The sequence below is a fragment of the Gouania willdenowi genome, chromosome 3 (genome assembly GCF_900634775.1).
Source record: "Gouania willdenowi chromosome 3, fGouWil2.1, whole genome shotgun sequence".
Taxonomy (NCBI): Eukaryota; Metazoa; Chordata; class Actinopteri; order Blenniiformes; family Gobiesocidae; genus Gouania; species Gouania willdenowi.
The window spans coordinates 17,625,950-17,639,693 of NC_041046.1; the positions used below are offsets into that span (position 1 = coordinate 17,625,950).

General features: G+C 40.2%; 1 protein-coding gene across 6 annotated transcripts in view; it reads left to right on the forward strand.

Annotated features, from left to right (window-relative positions):
* shf (Src homology 2 domain containing F) overlaps positions 1–2,783 on the forward strand; it is a 140,860-nt gene extending 138,077 nt beyond the window's left edge. For all 6 annotated transcript variants that reach the window (XM_028435678.1, XM_028435661.1, XM_028435687.1 and 3 more), the window contains one exon: positions 607–2,783. In XM_028435678.1, coding sequence (XP_028291479.1) covers positions 607–793 — 187 coding nt within the window. In that variant the 3' untranslated portion in view covers positions 794–2,783. The remainder of the gene's footprint in view (positions 1–606) is intronic.
* Positions 2,784–13,744: the final 10,961 nt, after the last annotated feature.

Genomic DNA, 13,744 nt, shown 5'->3' on the forward strand with positions numbered 1-13,744 from the left:
GCTCTTCGGATTATCTTTAAACAGAACTTAAAGATATCAACTGTAATATCAACCTGCCTTTGCTATGTTTGTTTTAGCTGTGAGGTAGTTTGAGAGGGAGGAGCTCACATTCTTATGCGGGGTAGGAGGAGCCAGGAGTTTCCTAATTATGATGCATTAGTGGAGAAAAATCCAACTCGCTTGTTTGGAGCTGACTTTTTACAAAATGTGGAATAACAAGGGGAGGGAGGAAACAACTTTTTCAACGTTGGCCCTCTGAATGAGGCTAATGGAATGTATATCACTGTAGCAAAACCATTATATAGTGAATTTTTATAATACTGCCCCTTTAAACATCTAGCCCCGTGTAAAATTCTGTTGTGTAAAACAATCAAATTGAAGTAGATAGTTGTCATTACAATGTTGTGACGATTCTAATTTCTAACCAAAGTTTAATTCGTTTTTAAAATTAGTACAAAACTGTTGGTTCCTCTGATATCAGCAGGTAGAAAATTCCACTTTTACAAAACAAACAGATTTACCAAAAAGTTGTTTTCTATAACTTTGGTAACCAGTCTTCCCTGTGTTTAATCACGCTGTGTCATTTCTGTCCTGTTGTGTTTTCAGGAGCAGTCAAGGCTTCATGCACATGAAGCTGTCACGGACCAAGGAGAACAAGTACATCCTGGGCCAGAACAGCTGCCCCTTCGACAGCGTGCCTGAGATCATCCATTTCTATTCCAACTGCAAGCTGCCTATCAAAGGTGCTGAACACATGTCCCTGCTGTACCCCGTGGCCATTAAGACTCTATAGTGCTGAGGATCTCCTGCAGGCGTTCCAGCCCTGCAGCATTCATCCGACCAGGCTTTTGGGATCCGTACGTTTGGTGTCCGGTGAGACGTGGCAAGAAGAACCGTGGCGTCCCCCAAACCGCTGATCCGGAACACCTTACGGGCCAGACGAACGCAGCCGTGGAGCTGATCGTAAAGTCTCGCACCATCACAGACTCATTTCTTTGCAGACGTTTGTATTATTTTATTGTATTTTTATTTTATTTATTACAAACGTTTGCTTGTCCCATCAGAGACTGACTGTTAAGAAACGCCATTTCATTGATTGTTGAGTTGGATACCTATAGCACTTAACACACATAGAAAACTAAAGGTACAACTTAAAATTAGTCACCAGGATTAACTTTTTCATCATAAATGTTGTACCTATTTTTCCTGTGAGTGTTATTTGTGACAAAAAAAAGAAAAAAAAAACCCTGTCTTGTTCCTTTGTTTAGGATCCGTTTGGGGTTTGAAGAATGTAAGATAACACCCCGTGATGCACCTTTGGGTGGTCTCATCTATGTGGGGTTCTGTATTTGTGGAACCAGCCATCCTGCGTATGACTGGTGCTCCTCCAGCTGAGATCCGGCGGGGCCCGTGCGTGGCTCACACTTGATCTCTCTATCCTGTCGAATGGCATGTTGTCTGCTATCCATCACTGAGTGGGTGTAACACACCAATGACAGTGTACGCATCTTAGCGGTGAGACAGGTGCGGGGCGCGTGATGGATGTTCCTACCCTACCCGACACAGTGGAATTGGCCAAGGCCGGAGAGCCGAGCCTGCTCAAATGGCCCAAATGACCACCCTCTCCCCCACCACCACCCCCGCTTAGACTGGCTCTGCATCAGGAGAATGAAATATGCCTGCATTGTCTACCTCAGAAAATCAATTCCGTTCGCCCATCTGCGAATCAATAGGTACAATGGGATTGCAGACATTGATCCATGCGCCCCCTTCAACACCAGTTTCCTTTGAAATTGCATCATCTGTTGTAGGAATGAGGTTTTTAAATACAGTTATACTAAGATTTCTGAAAAAAAAATAAAATAAAAAACAGTTCGTTTTTTTAGATTGGTTAGCGTACGTCCAGTCTCTATCATAACAATGTTTGATGTCAATTAAAGTAAGAGAAAAAAAATAAAGTAAAGTTAATGCCTTATGATAACGCATGGGTCAAATCAATCCGCTAGATCAGCCAACATTTGAGTTCTGCTTTTAATAATTGTTCTGTGACTGTAATTTATTCTTTGGTAGTTTATACTGTTGTGATAATCATTTTGTTGCTCTCAAGATTCCCTCCTGGCCCTCACTGTTGTGTGCCAAAGTGATTGTGTAATATGGGCCCGCCCCTTCCATCCCACCCCACCCCACCTGGCCTTTATGTTGTTGCCTATACCAGTTTGAACTATTGCTCCCACTGGGATGTCACCATCTGCTCCTCCCGTCTCCTGATCCATCAGCGTTGTGGAGCGTGGAGTCCAAGGTGTCATCAATCACTATCACCATATCACCCTGTCTGAACTTCTTCCTTTATCCTGCCACTCTTTCATGTTGCATTCAAACCTCTAAATGCCTGTGTGTGTGTGTTTGTGTGTGTGTGTGTGTGTGTGTGTGTGTCCAAACATTCGCGTGTGGCAGATTTGTCCACACATTAGAATGTGTGTTTGGTGGTTTCTCTTTTACGCTTCATGGTGCTCCTAGTTTTTTCTATTACTTATATTCCTTAAGCTGCTCACAGAAGCTCTGTGTTCAATTGTTGAATTCATTACACACACAACACACCGACTCCAGCCAGAGGAAGCTGATTGGCCAACACTTGCTGCACTTTGAAGCGCGTCTAAAAGACCAAATATTGGCTTGATCAGTTGTAGGTTGAGAACATACAAAGAAAAGAAGAAAAAAAAAACTCTAAAGGGAGTCTATAAACTAAACTGGCTGTGATCAAACACTTTAAAAATCAGCTTTGTCAGCAAAGCCGCTGAAAATACGACAAATACAATTCAAGCCTTGGCTATATCCCCACTGTACGCTATGCAACGCTTAAACTGCAGCCACTCAAAGGGAAAGTGGTCAGAGTTTGTGCCTCTGAGAATTATTTATGACCAATGTGATGGTACAAAAAACGTCCACACGGGAAGTAATCGTGATAAGAAGTGATGGGATCGGCTTGATGAGAAGAGATAGAGGAACGTATTTAGCAGTTTATTTTTCAGGTGCAGTCAGAGCACCGCCCACAGCTTTACTGAGAATATATTGTCAAATGTGGACCTACAGATTTCTTTAAGAGAGGATATCATTAGATAAAATGCAAGATTGAAATGAACTGTGTGTTTAAAATGTGTGATGTATCCTTTGTTCTGTTACTGCTGCTGACGAGCAGCGCTAAGTGCTGCCCACAGAGAGTGGCCTTAGGTTTTAGAGGAAGGGAAACGGAGGATGACGAAGGGAATGAGAAGGGACGGCTGTGAGGAGGGATTTGCTGTAGTCAGCAGAAGCACTTTTCACACATTTCTACATCTTTTCCCCCTATGAGAGCCCACTCCCCTCCCTTAGAAGTGTCTTAAATCTTATTTGTGTGTGAACAGAACACACAGCGTGCATGCATGAAGAAGTGTTGGGTGTGTGAGTGCAGTGTGTAAAGCACTGGCAGCCGTCCACTTGTCCCGTGCATATCTCCGTCTATGTGGCCTGTATGAGTTTTCTTTAGTGTTCATTTTCATGCGACATGTATGCACTAATAGAACATATCTGTGTACAGTCTCTCGTGGCCAAATGTATATACTGAATGTATTGGATGGGGACATTAAGTCATTGAGGTTCAAATTAAATAAACTTGGGTTTTGGAGTTTAACCTGTGCGTCTGTATTTCCTGCTTCCTCACTACGACAAGGCCAGTCCATCTCTTCATTCAGCAAACACAAATATGCTTGTCCACTGATGTCGGTTGCCATGGTGAAGCCCTTCAGTAAACAGCAAAGAGCGACCATTGTCTCTGTCAAGGACAGAGCGCTGAGGCTATTACCAGGCGAGTACTCCACCACTTCTTGTCCTCTATCGATCCACTTTGTAGCAAAGACCTGTGATATATTTCTCTCACATCCAGGTGGGTCCCTGGTGTATTTCTTGGATACATCTGCCTCACAGGTTTACAGTGAAAAATAATTGAAATATTTACATGATTTCTAGCTACACATGCTGTAGACTCCATTCCTAGGTGCACAACAAAAAAATCCCCCGCTTGTCAATGCGTTGGCAGATGAATGGAGCTAACCATACATAGGCTACACTGACGAGACACAGAGTGGCTAGAAAACTAGAGAAGAGCCTAAACCCACAGAACACAGACAAGAAAAACAGCAAAATAAGCCAAACGGGAAATAATTTGACTGATAATCAAATCCACAACTCTGGGCACGCAAACCCAAAATTGTAGCTTTGTGTGACAAATTGTGATCTGTTGACCAATGCTGCGTTCACACCAGACACGGTGTAAATTTTCGCGACGAGACACCGCGCGAATGCTTCTCCAATGAACATATTCAACATATGCTTCATATGTACGTCTGAAGCTAATATTTAAAAGGCACGAACCAGACTCCCTTTCTTTACACCATCAACTATGGAGGACTCCAGTAAAATCACTGCTCTTTGCCTTCTGTGGATGCTGAAGCTGTCAAAACGCTCAATGTCGGCGTTCCGGGATTCGCCAGGTTAACCAGCAACGCATCCATCTCGATGAGTTTCACTGTTTTATTGAGGAGCTACACCTGCATGATGACCACTTCCAGCAGGATCTGCTGATGACCAGTTGTAGAGCTCCGGGTGGTCACACACCGCCACCGTTATTTTCCCCTCCATGCTAAAATGGGTGAAAAGACCAGTTCCCGCATTGACGGCCTGACGTCATTGACAACAAGAAGTTTGATTGGCTTTCACTGGAGTTTAATATTTTTAACTCAAGCGAATGACAAATGTCACGGAAAAAGGGGAGCGTGCATGCCGAGGCCAACGCGTTTGCTGTGCGAATCAAACCGCACCGAAAAACAGAAAAATAATTTGCCTCTTCGTGCGTCTTCCCATTGACTTTGTATAAAATCTAGGCCGTGCAGACATTTTGAGCCACATCTGTTGTAAACGCAGCACAATGGCACATTCACATCAAACGCGTCAGAAGCATCAGGTGTACATACATCTATGCGTCCCACGCCTCCTGTGCGGCGCATTTTGAGAATGACGTGCGTTTTGAGATTTCAAGCTTTTGACGTGCGTCTGGCGCCTCCAGCGCGGCTGGCGCTAGAGTTTGGATCGTTGAACTTTTACGGCATATCGCGGTGCGTCGACCAATCAGGGGCTTTCCCCAACCGTGACGAATTTAGAATAATGAAAAAAAAACAACACTAACCGGAGACAGATGGACATGTTCTTCTGCTGGCATAGAGCGCCTGTAGTTGTTGTCCTGGAAGGAGATACAAGCGCAGATGCGGGTCAGCAGGTCGTCAAACTGGGCACGGGAGAGACAGAAGTAGTGCTGAAAGCGACTCTCATCCGATCACAACACTGGTGAATCCAGAAACGGCACTGAGGCGCCCTTCGACGACGTTGTCTGGCTTTATTTATCAAATAAAGCCAAGCCACTCTCTGGTAGGGATGTAACGATTAATCGTAAGGCAGTTAAAAATCGATTCATAGGTATCAAGGTTCACATCGATGCTGTGAAAAATGAATCGCAGTACTTTTTTTAACCAGCAGAGGGCGAGTGTAGGTGGCGGGCGAAATCTGCTAATACTTTCTTTCTGGCCGCCTTCTACTCTTAAACATATTCATAAATGATTCCTTACCCCTTTAGCACTGAAAGAATTTCTGTAATGTTACACGAATATCTCTGTAAAAGTCACGTTTTTCTATTAGCTCTGTCTGCTAGCATAGCATCTCTTCTTCACTGCAAGATATCTGCATGCCAACCGACCACTGGGTTACCAGCGCCCTCTGCTGGTTCAAACAAATATCTGCCCTAAATACAGTAAAATGACTTTTTTTTTTTTGTAAGTCCAATTGTTAAGGCACAAAATACATTTTCAGTTGCACTTTTAAAAAGAACTATTATGCAGTTTTGTATTGTTTACTATCGAACCAGAATTTAAAAAATAAGCTTCTTCATTTGTATTATTCATTTATTTATTTCATTCAAGATTTACTTTTAGTTAAATTGCATTGTTTTGAATAGTTCATCAAGGGATTCTTTTGACAATGAAAAATTGTACAGTATTTTCCCAAAAAAAATAAAGGAATATTTTTCAGTCATTTATATACAGTCCCATTTTGTAAAATAAATTGTGAGAGAATCGTATCGTGAACCCAGTGTCGTGAATCGAATCGTATCGGGAGTTGAGTGAATCGTTACATCCCTACCCTCTGGATAATGTAGAGTCGATGAACAGGAGTCTGAGGCGGCGTGTGCAGCAAGGAACTCCACACTTTATTCTCCATTCAACCACACTTCTCTATAGTCCTCTAACATCACAGTGCACACACTGAGTCACACCAAAATACATCCAACTGGAAATACCGCCTTCTCAACACAATAATGTTTCCCACCACTTCACAGTCACTGGGTGAATTATGAACAACTGATCGCCACAATATCATCCATTGTATGAACACCACCGACAACAGAGAAGCCCCTCCCCTCAACGTGCTCTCTTCCCAACTTGTTTGGATGCAGATCCAGAGCATCTTTGACGCTCAATGACAAGCGTCTGATTCAATGAGCACAAGTGTCCAACTAAGGGCGTGAGGCACGATTTTGACGCTCAAAGCGCGTTTGGTGTGAACGCAGCATAAGATCCCAAATGTATGTGAGGGGAATGTATTGACTTTATCAGTAGTTAGATATATAATAGTTTTTACTAATATTCCTATGTAGGAAAGTACACAAAATTTAATATATATATATATATGTATATAATCAAAAACTTACTTGGACCACTAATTGAATATCTCAAGGGGACAGGTAATTCCCCCACTTTTTGAAAATAGATCAGTGATCAGTAATGTTGCAAACATAAGTGTTTCATATGCACATCTGAAATGACTTCCCCAGTCAGTGGATTTTATGCTGTGTATGTAAACAAGCTCCAGCTTCCAGATAAAGAAATGTTCAAATTCATCATACTCTAGAATATGATTAATAAAATGACAAATACTGCTTCATGACTAATTAAAATCCTAATTCTAATTATTATATTGGCTGAAACTTATTTTTCTCAGTGTTAAGCCCTAAAAACGTGTACTGATCACACATAGAAACTCTTTCTTCTGTCTTTTTATTTGGCGGTTGATTTTCTTATCTCCCACGACCTCATCTAATCCACAACTTCAGTGCAAAGAAGCTTCCAGCTTCTTGCTCAATCCCCTCGGTGCCTCCCCCAATACTGCAACTCTTTTAACAAAGCCTGTGGAGAGTGACAGTACCTGGGATGGCTTATATCGAAGAAGATTTTCTTTTTGGACAAGGAGATTGTTGGGAGAAAAAAAGAGGAAGGCCAAAGAAAAAGAGCATGCCTTGAAAGCAATGAATGAGCCAAAAGGGTCTAAAACCGCTTTGTGTCCATCAGACTCTCATTTGATATTCCGCTCAGTCATGCTGGGCAGAAAGCAATCTCAGGTAACAGACCTCATTTCAATACCATGTGAGTTGCCTCCTTTCACAAAGACAGAAGCAGACGGAGGCCATTATGCTAACGCTATCCTTTCCTTCTGCTGTGGTGAAGGAGGATTTCATCTCAAGAGAACGGTGTTGGTATTGTTCTTTTTTAGTCTGTGAAGGCTTGATTAGAAGACTTGTAGCTGTCTTTCCAAAGGTCGGCCATTGGTGATTTCCAGTGGCTCATGATACGGGCTTGACGATACTGAGAACACCAGTCATTCCCTGAATCTTCAGGCCACTTTCATAGTATCGTAATTAGGTAGAATTTCTCCAGGCTCCAAGCTTCTGGGTTGATTCATTAAGTCGGTAAATCTTGTGATGTTTATGATGATTTATTTTCCCCTATTTTTTCCTGCCCTGATGCCATTTTAGAAACACCTTAGATTTTCAAAGTGTAGCATTTCAAAGTCGAGCAAACATTTAATGATGTGCCCAAAACATTCAAATCTGTTATGGTGTAGGGGTGGGAACGGCAATTACAGCAAACACATCCAAGTAAGAGCTTTGGCAGACCAACAACTGAAGAGAAAGTAAATATGAATATTTCAAATGGTGTGATGTTGGTTTCAGTTTGAGCTTGCAGTAACTAGTCGTATTAATCACATGCATACATAGATCTAAAGCAGGGGTTCTCAACCTTGGGGTCGCGAGACACTGGGAGTCACCAGATGCCTTATTTTTACCTTTTTTTCTGCAACTTCACCAAACCAAACTTTTTGCTTCTTTCAACACTAATCCCATTTCTGCCACTTCATCAAAGTTTTAGGCCTTTTCTGCACCTTATTTTTCTTCTTTCACTTTCAAAACTTTTTCCGGCACTTTTAAACCCTATCCATCACTTTTCCACCTAATATTGAATATATTGACCCATTATTGTAACTTTTAACCTCTTTTCACCATATTTCATGCTTATTTTTGGCCAGTTTAACTACATTCACGATTTATCATGTCCATTATTTGCCATTTTAAACTAATTGTTTCAATATACTATATTCAGTACTTTGAACACTTTTTACCACTTTTTCTGCCCGTTTTTGTTCACAATTATCAACTTTTAACCAATTTCTGTGGTTTGTAAAATCCTGTTAGACCATCTTTTCCACCTTATTTGGTCACTTTTAACACATTTTATTTCTGATTAAAACAAGGATTCACATCTTTATGATAACTACACATAATGGCACAAATAATAATAAACTTGCCCCCGGCTCTCTGGCACCTTTATTTTGGGGGTAACAGGCTGAAAAGGTTGAGAACCACTGATTTATAAAGCCAGGGTTAAGTAATGTATGCATAATGCAGCATGCAAGCTCTTAAGTTGCTGTATTAATAGGTTTAATGTACAATAGATTCTTAATGTATCAATGAGCCCATTTACTCCGTCTAAATGTTAATAAAGAAAAAACGCACATGTTTTTGGCATCAGGCTTTATTAGTTGAGATTGACGACAAAGAGACAATCAGTAAATATCCAGTTTGGCTACATCTCGTGCTAGCGATTAGCTCCCTACAGTTCCTGGTTGAATATTTGAAATTGTGCATAATATTTGTAGGTAAATTGGTTATTTTGTGTTTTCCCTTTATAATTATGATCATTTTGTCTCTAAACAGTCAATGATAAAGGAGGTCTAAGGTCTAAGTCTTGTGATTTTGTCACTTATTAATGAATCTGTTGTAGGGGTTTTCCATGAAAGGCAAGGAGCATCTTTATCTCTGGAAGTCACCAGCTGATATGAATAGTGTGTTTTATTGTGGGTTTTTTTTTTTTTTTTTTTTTTTTTTCGCTTTGAAGTTTGAAGTTTAATTTCGGACCCAATGGAATTAAATAAAGTGACATGAAAAATAAAGTTGGTGTGATTCCACAACGCTGACTTCATTTGATTTCTATTATTTGGGATATTTTCACAAAGTGTTGTGGTAATTTTGGAATTCTCTGACAGTGTTTCCTTTTTCAAAATGATATCTTCGGTATATGCATAGATACTGTTACTTAGTGACACGTTGCTCAGTTTTATTTTCACTAAGGAGTAATCTAACACTATTACTTTTTTCCAAAACCAGTAATCAGATTACAGTCACTGTGAGTTACTATTTGTGTCATTTTCCTCATGTAAGGCGACAAGTAACGTTTTCAGCATGAGAGCGATACATACGTAGATAAAATATGTTTGAAAAAACATAACCAAAAAAAAAAAAAAAGTATTTATGTTCAATGAACTCGAGAAAGACAATGAAATATCTATTTTTCAGGTAATAGTTTGTCTAGTCTTAGTCTTTAAAATGCACCTCCATTAAAGTGAGTTTTGGCCTCAGCGATTGTTATTTCTACCGCGTTGTCGGCAGATGCTGAATGAAACTAATAAAGTAACTCGGGTATTTTTTTAAAAGGATTAATCAATACTCAGATTACTTTTTCAAGGTATTGTGGCAACCTTGTGAGTAGGAAGAGACTTTACTACATATAGAAACATAGAAGCTGCATTTATCATGAAATGCTATTGTGAAAAACGACAAAAACCAATCATCTGATAGGATGCATTATCTTAACGTGTGTAACCCTCCTCACTGCTACAGGCAGGTCTACAGTCTGTCCAATCTCTATATTATTCACAGTCCTGTCATGATTTTTTTTATTTGTTCAACCGTGAACTGTAAATCTCATGCCTTTGGATGATCCAGGCTTTGGGCTTGAAATTTCACACAACGACCTCAGAGACTGGGACTGCATGCAGTCAATACTGTACCTAAAACATACAGTACATGTAGTGTAATGGCTTCTTGTCCAACACATCTTCTCTAAATCACTTACCTTTGTTATATTTCCATCCCTTTCATTTCCTTAGCTGAGGTTGTGTGTGGGCGTGGCTGAGTGGCTGATTGGCTGATCATTGGCTACACCTGGGCCTGGACTAATTGGAGCTTCTACCTGCACTTAGTCTCTCCACCTCAGCTCTGCTTCAGACACTCTTAGGGACTTGTTTTGTGTTCTTTGCTTGTTTTTGAACTCTTTCATTAATAATATGAGTTTAGTTATTCAAAGATTCTGTTCCTGTTTTTCTACTTTCAGACGGTACGTGATTTCTGTTTTCTGTTAACCATGTGTTGGACTTAATTTTGCTGTGGTTTGTTAAGTTCTTTCTCCTTCAGCCGTCTTGTTAGTTTATTTGATAATATATTGTTAACATGTTTTGTTTGGAATGGATCTTGGTTTGTTTTCGCGTTATCCACGTAAGTGCCCATCTCTGGCCTTCAGAACAGTAATCTTTAAATTGGGAAGTTGAGTAAGTAGTGTAGTGACGTTTCTGCCTAGCAACGCAGGCCGCCATATTTGTTTGGGGGAAAACGTCGTGTTGACTCCTGTTGTAACATAAGAGGCTTCATCATGCTGAAGAGCTGCTGTGTGTTTGGCTGTTCGTCCTTCAGATACACTAACGTTTTGTATAATTCCAAAACAGAAAAATCGCAGAGAATCCTGGCTTTCTATCGTAGGACGATGGGAAATGCTGGAGTCTGGTTGGGTGGACGAGGGTAAAAACTAGTCTCCAAAAACATCTCATGCTTACGTGTGCTCTCTACATTTCATAACTGGTATGTAAACAGTTCAGATCTGAAATGAGGATTTAGGATTTTTGGAGCGTCTTGTTGGTTTTAGTTTTCATTCTCGATGTCAGTAAGTTGTATTTATATCTGTTGTAGCTCCGTTGTAAAGTACACTGTATACGTGTAAAGGTGCTTTCACAACGAACGCGACTGCAGTCGCAACAGTCGCTCGAGATGAGTCGCTTGAACATAGCGGTGCTTTCTGATCACTCGTGTGTGTGTGTGTGTGTGTGTGTTAGAGAGGGCTGATCACTTTTTCTCCGGCTGTATGTTTACAGCACTTATCAGAGACAGCTCCGCTTTTACAGTTTAAATGATCAACTTACGGAGTTACTAAAGGATGAGTTCACTCAGAATGTAGGCTTGTTCAAGAAGTTACCCGCTTTAATTTTGCCCTGATAAATTGAGGAAGTGTGCAGCCCTCTCACTGCAGCGGGAGGGAGGAGCTGCTGCTTCGGCTTTACAGACAGTGTAGGACGGTGGAGTTGTCGCTTTGAAAGTTCAAATTTTTCAACATTGAGCGACGAGGTCGCTCCTGACCTCGTCGCTCAAGTCACGTCGCTTGAGGGGAGATAACTTGAGGTCGCGTCATTTACATTGATTTGAATGTACTCTAGCTGTTCGGTGTGAACGCACCTTTGGGATTTCATAAAATTGACTATCAGGCAAAGTTTGCATAAATATGTTGATAACTGGGACTTTGTATGGGTACTCAGATATCCGTAGCACTAGTAACTTGGCCTTATATCGTCCCCTGGCCTCTTCTGGTAGTGTCTTCATAAATGTATGCCATTTTATAAGAATGCAGCAACATAAATCACTCCAGTATTTTAAAAAGATGTCTTTTTTTCCAGATATACAGGAAGTGGTTGAGTAATTTTCTCCCATTTCAAGATGTCGTCCGTTTATTTACTTCTGCTAACGACATCCGTTGACGTAATCCGGCCTGACTTCCTGAATGGGCATGCTGCGACTTGGTGTTTGTGACACTAGTATGTGTAGGATTTGTGATAACTTAACTCTTAAGTCATAACACCTTTTGTAAAATAAAACTTGCGACACAGCCAAAGCCAAAAATTGCAACACTAGACACTAAGACCATAATGCACATGTATCAGTCTTTTCTCAACTGCTTATGCTTAATAAACAAAAGGCATTATTATGCTTGCATTGCATCAAATTCCACAGCTATGTGTTTTTTAATCAGCTAGAAAGGTAATAACCCCCTTCAGTCCCCACTGCTCCGTGGGGGACCTTCAACATCACCTCCTCCCTGCTTTAGAAAGGCTTTATTTTTAATACACCCTTGGAGGCAGTTGGAGGTGAAAATAGCCCGCAGGTGTGCATGCAAATAAAAGCTAATGAGGACAGAGGGACACAAAGCAGTGTTTGGGTGCCGTGGTGATGAAAGAGCAATCCACTGATTGAGCTGTCATGGTCATAGAGGCAGTAATAAAACTAAACTGGACAATTACTGTAACTAGGAGGAGGAATGTATGTGTGTCATAAATACTCAGTTATAGATAATGGTAACCATGGCCTGACAGCAGTATCGACCACATCTTTAGTGGATAGCAGTAAATCTGTCATTAGCATTTTAGCATATTATTGAAAACACGGGTTACAAATATTCATAAAAACATTTATTAGCGCGTGTTTAACAGAGGGCGAATAAAAGTGAGTGATTTTATCAGAGGGTTGAAGAAAAACTGAATTTAAAAAAAGCAAGTAGGCTATAGTATTAGTTTTAGGGTGAGCACGTGTCTAAGCAGGGAGTCAGTGATACAACAGTGTCCTCTAGTGTTTAAAGGTGGAAATTACTTCAAATAAATATTTTAAAGCATTAGCTATTTAAGAATAAATAAATTTAAACTAGGATGCAAACCATTTACTTAATAATCTTACTCTGCAGCTTAATAAGAGATTTACATCCATAAGATCTCCTTTCTATGGAAGCCCATGCCTGCTAGTAAATAAAAAAAAAAAAAAAAATAGTATATATATATAAATATTTCTATTTATGTATTTATTTGACAGGGACAATGCAATTCACCATAGGTAGTTTGCAGCTTATGTGATGCACATAAAGTATGTAGCTCTATGTGCTATAATAATAATTATGAGCGTGCACAACAGCTTGTGCATGGACACGTTCACAAGCTGTTTTTGAAACACTGACTCATTGGAAATGTGTGGATGTTTTGGCACCTCATGAGAATGTAAAACGAGGGTATTATGTACTGAAATGTGTTTTTATTCAAAGTGTTTATTATCATGTGCACAGTAAAGAAACACAATTTGAAACAAAAAATCAAACAAAGAGAAAAGTACAGTCATAATTGTAATAAATATAAATATGTACAAGGTAGAAAAGATGTATATCTGATGTATATCAGTTTCTCCGTCAGTAATTATCCCCAACCATCCAACATTTTTGGTGCATCTATCTAGTTGTTACCTGCCAACTGACAGTCTATAAATGCTGCAAATTGAGCTTCATCCACCTTATTTCCTCTCCTCTACAGTTGGTTATTCTCTAGCTTTCTCTCCAGGGTTCAGAGGCTGATTTTGATGGTGAGATTTCTCCAAAACAGCTAAAGTTTAATCATTTAAAAATCCACG